We start from the raw sequence: 4,684 nt of genomic DNA, 5'->3' as shown, positions 1-4,684 counted from the left end.
TTTTTGTTTGTTTTGTTTTTTCTTTTGAGCACTAGCTGTCCACTGTTCTTACTTGATGCCCTTCAGTAAATGCTGTACTTTCCTTCACCACAACTTGGCTTGTTGCACAGTGGGCAAGTAGATATGAGTTAGTTTGATAACATTTATAACACTCTGGCATTGTTCATGCATGGATGTTTCAGCTGTTTCACCTTTTTGATAAAAGTATGGCTGATGTACTTTTTGACATAACTGGCATTGGTGGTTGCTGCAAGAATTATCTATATTATCTGTGGCAAAACTCCATACACTCCTGAGCAGACAGGGAGGAATTAGACTGTCAGAACTCTTCCCTTGTCATACCATGGGTCCCTCGACATCTTGCCAAGACCCTCTTAAAGGCCTCAGCCACATCTCTGTTTCTCAAACTGTAAATGAGAGGGTTTAACAAGGGGGTGATTATAGTGTAAAAGACAGAAAAGACCTTGTCTTTAGTTGGAGTGTGGTATGACTGGGGAAGCATATATGTGTATAGGGCAGCCCCATAGAATAAGATCACCACCATCATGTGTGAGGAGCAGGTGGCAAAAGCCTTCTTCTTCCCTTCTGCCGACTTCATCTGGTGCACTGTGATGAGCACTCCAGTGTAGGAAGCAATCACTACAGAGAAGGGGATCAGCAGCATCATGACACAACAAACATACATCACCATTTCATAGGCAGCTTTGTCACCACAGGCCAGCCTCAGCATAGTGGGTGCCTCACAGAAGAAGTGGTTGATCTTGTGTGAAGCACAGAATGGTAGAGTCATTGTGATAGGGGTGAGGAGGAAGCTATCCAAAGCACCACCAAACCAAGAGCTGGCCAAGATCATCCAACAGACTCGATGGCTCATGAGGACAGGATAGCGGAGAGGGTTGCGGATGGCCATGTAGCGGTCATATGCCATGAGTCCCAGCAGGAAAAACTCGGCCCCTACAAAGCCCATATAGAGAAAGTACTGGGCTGTACAGGCAATAAAGGATATGGTCCCCTCACCCTCAAGGTAATCGGCCAGCATCTTGGGCACAATGGTGGAGATGTACAAAATGTCAATGAAGGAGAGGTGGCTGAGCAGAAAGTACATGGGGGTATGGAGGTGAGGGTCTATGTAGATCAGGAAGATCATGACCCCATTAACTATTATGGCCATGAAGAAGATGGCACAAATGATGCTGAAAAGGAAGCCAGAGGCTTTGTTGTTAGTGAAGAGCCCTGTAAGGGTGAAGTCACTGGAAACGGTCTTATTATTTCCATTCATGGTTTTAAATTGGACCTGGAGGCATAAGAAGAGAAATATGGGGTTGATGAAAATTGCAGTAGATAAGATGAACCATTAAAAATGTCTATGTAAGTATGATTAAATTAAAATTATTTATACACTAAATGTCAATTGGTTTATGTGGGGCAGATTTGCCGTTTCTTCTGTCTTGGAAATTTCTTCTTGTTGAAAAGCAATTCTAATGTTTGGTCCCACGGCATGAAGACCAATGATCATTTGGAAATTAATCCTTGACTTAAGGGAGTTTGTTATTTTAGAATATGAGCTATAGATAAGATCTTCTACTGGAGTTGGCTCCACTTGTTTGAAATATGGATACAACTGAAAAACAATTAAGTCAATTGATTCAGTTCAAATAAACATACAGTTCAGTAAGAGGTTTCGTTGATATGAGAATTTTTGTGACAACTTTAAAGCCAATCAGTGTCATCAAAAAACAACCATTAAGTTGTAGTTATGACTGTAGATTTTGAAGTATTGAGTTGGATCACAGCATTGTTCATGTGACAATTCAATGATAGTCATTTTCTTTTTCATTCATTTGTTGATTCCTCAGCCACTCATACACCAACGTTTATTCATGGAGAATAACTTTTGCAGTGTTCTAAGCTCTAGGGAAACTGTTGTAAACAAAAGAGGAATGTCTCATATGACTTACAGCTCTAACTGTGACAGAAGGAGAGTAAACAAAAGGAAAATGATGGTGCTAGGTAATGAAAAATGCTTAATTAATATGGATAAAATAGGATAACAAATGAGAGTAGACATGTGAAGATTTGAGGAAAAGTTGTTCCTGCAGAATAAATAGCAAATTTAAGAGTCCTAAAGCAGAAAGGAGTTTGTTATGTTCAGGACAGTTCATGCAGAGCATTGCATCATTCATGAGTCGGGTAGTGAGGTGTTTGAAGTAAGATTCTTAAGATGTTTGGACCAAGGTAAAGAGGTCAAAAGCTTTTTCTAAATAATCTGTAGAACTGAGATGCTATTTCCATTTGTAATCATTTGTATAACATTTAAACATATGCTCATTCTGATTATTTTTGTTTGTGTCCCTTTTGTGCAGTTGAGCCTGTTATTTTTTCCCCCTTGATTCTGCAATTTTGTGGACCTTGAAGGCTTTACTAGAGGAGAATCTCCCTCCAAGTTAGTTTGGGGCAGTCTGGGTTATGTCTTCTGCCTCTGGGTCCCCTCCAGTTGAGCATGTGTCCTGACTCCTTTCACTATCAACAGCATTCTGATTTGGTCAGTCATACTCCTTAGAGATGATACCTCAAAGAAGTGGCTGAAGAACCATGCAGAGTAGAGGACAAGTAGAGGAAATCCCAAGCAAAAGGAAATCCACACTTTGGGTGGTACATTTATGTACTGAATATATAATGAAAAGAAGAGAATTCTTTAAAAAAATTCCTCATTAGCTTTACCATTCTTCAAACATTAAATATAATTTTTGAAATATTTGGACATACTATTAAGTCCTATGCAATGTCATACTACAAAAAAGGGCAAATGATGTGACCATAAATGGACAGGATTACAGTCAATTTCCTCACCTAGGAATGATATTTTGGAGTAAGAGGTCTCTATGATTCCTTAATCTATGATTAAGGATGATCCTTTCTTAACCATAGGACTTCCCTGGTGGCTTAGACGGTAAAGCGTCTGTCTACAATGCAGGAGACCCAGGTTTGATCTCTGGGTCGGGAAGATCCCATGGAGAAGGAAATGGCAATCCACTCCATTACTATTGCCTGGAAAATCCCATGGACAGAGAAGCCTAGTAGGCTACAGTCTATGGGGTCGCAAAGAGTCGGACATGACTAAACGACTTCACTTCACTTCACTTCACTTTTCTTAACCATACAAGGTGTTTTCCTCTGTTTCTTCATCTGCTCTGTAGTGAAAGAAACAAGACAGTTTTCAAGGAGTATATCACTTAGTACAATCAGTTTCTTAGTTTGGCAACTGGAATGTGTTATGTCTTAATAAAAGCTATTGTCAATACTATTAGATACATACATACTGTCAACAATATATAAATCCAAAAGGAAGATATTCTGAAATATGTTAACAGAAATATACACTAATATATATCTAAATATTATATAGATGAAAGAAAGTTGAGAAATAAGAATAGAAAAGAAACTACAAACTGTCACTTATAGTGAACACTGAATTCACCTAAAATAAACATGTTTAAAAAGAATGTAAATATGATTGAAAACTTGAATAGAATTCAAAATAATGCTTAACATCAAAATAGTATTACAAGGTCTGAAAGTATTATGCAAAAAATTATACATAAACCATACTTAATTTACATAGAATAAAATTATGAAGTACCAAAAAGCAGCTTGCATTCATTCACTCATTCAAATATTTATTGTGAACTACTGATCTAAGAGCTGATGATACATCAACAGTGCTCCCTCTCCTTTGGAACATATATTCAAGTTGAAGGAGCCATTGATAAATATAAAATTATTGAGCATCCAGCACTTTCTCCCTCAGTAAATGAGCCAGAGATGATAGATTTTCACTCATGATTGGCACAAAAAAGAGAATTATAAGGATAAGAACATTTCTGAAAAGCACTAACAGAATCAGTACTAGTATTAAAATAAAGGAATATGTATGTGTTCTAAAACACTGAAAATTATGAAATAAAAACACATAAAAGTGCAGGAGATAAAGGCATATACCAAGGTAGGATAGAAAACAGTTATTTTAATTGTAACATCACGGGGGATAAACACTTTTAAAGAGGAGTTTCACTCTTTAAGAAAACAAATCAGAAAAAGTTAAAAACAAAAGAATGATAGACTTAATAGATGCAAAAAAGAAGTGACAAGTATATAGAGACATCACACTGAATGAAGTAAATCGGACAGATAAAGATGTGTATCTCATGATACTGCTTATATGTGGAACCTGTATAAAGGGAATAAATGAATTTATCTAGGAAACAAAAATAGAGTTATAGAAAACAAACTTATGGCTATCAGGGGGTAAGTAAGAGGGCTAAACTGAGAGATTGAGATTGACATACATTCACTACTATATATAAGTAGATAACTATTAAGAACCTTCTGAATAGCACAGGGAACTCTATTCTACACTCTGTAATAGTCTATGTGGGGAAAAAAATCTGGAAAAAAAAGTGGATTTATGTATTTGTATAACTGATTTACTTTGCTGTACACCTGCCCTAACACAATGTTGACCTTGTAAATCAACTATCCACTGATAAAAATTTTAAAAAGACACAGAGTGACTTAGATGGAGAATATACTAAAGACAAGTTCAGTAAGTGCAATTGGCCATCATGTGGTTAATTATTCTTAAGTAAAAGTAAAAGGACAAAGGCTCTAAAAAGAATGTAATTTA

At 36.7% G+C, this 4,684-nt stretch overlaps 1 protein-coding gene across 1 annotated transcript; it reads right to left on the bottom strand.

Moving 5' to 3' along the window:
* Positions 1–319: 319 nt before the first annotated feature.
* LOC128050998 (olfactory receptor 2T6-like) lies at positions 320–1,279 on the bottom strand. Its single transcript, XM_052643506.1, has one exon. The coding sequence runs from the start codon at positions 1,277–1,279 to the stop codon at positions 320–322; it is 960 nt and encodes a 319-aa protein (XP_052499466.1).
* Between the last annotated feature and the right edge of the window lie 3,405 nt (positions 1,280–4,684).

This window comes from Budorcas taxicolor, chromosome 7, assembly GCF_023091745.1.
Source record: "Budorcas taxicolor isolate Tak-1 chromosome 7, Takin1.1, whole genome shotgun sequence".
Taxonomy (NCBI): Eukaryota; Metazoa; Chordata; class Mammalia; order Artiodactyla; family Bovidae; genus Budorcas; species Budorcas taxicolor.
This window is presented reverse-complemented; position numbering and strand designations above follow the sequence as displayed.

Excerpts from the sequence above, each read along its gene's own strand:
- LOC128050998 (XM_052643506.1), bottom strand. The coding sequence starts at position 1,279 with ATGAATGGAAATAATAAGACCGTTTCCAGTGACTTCACCCTTACAGGG.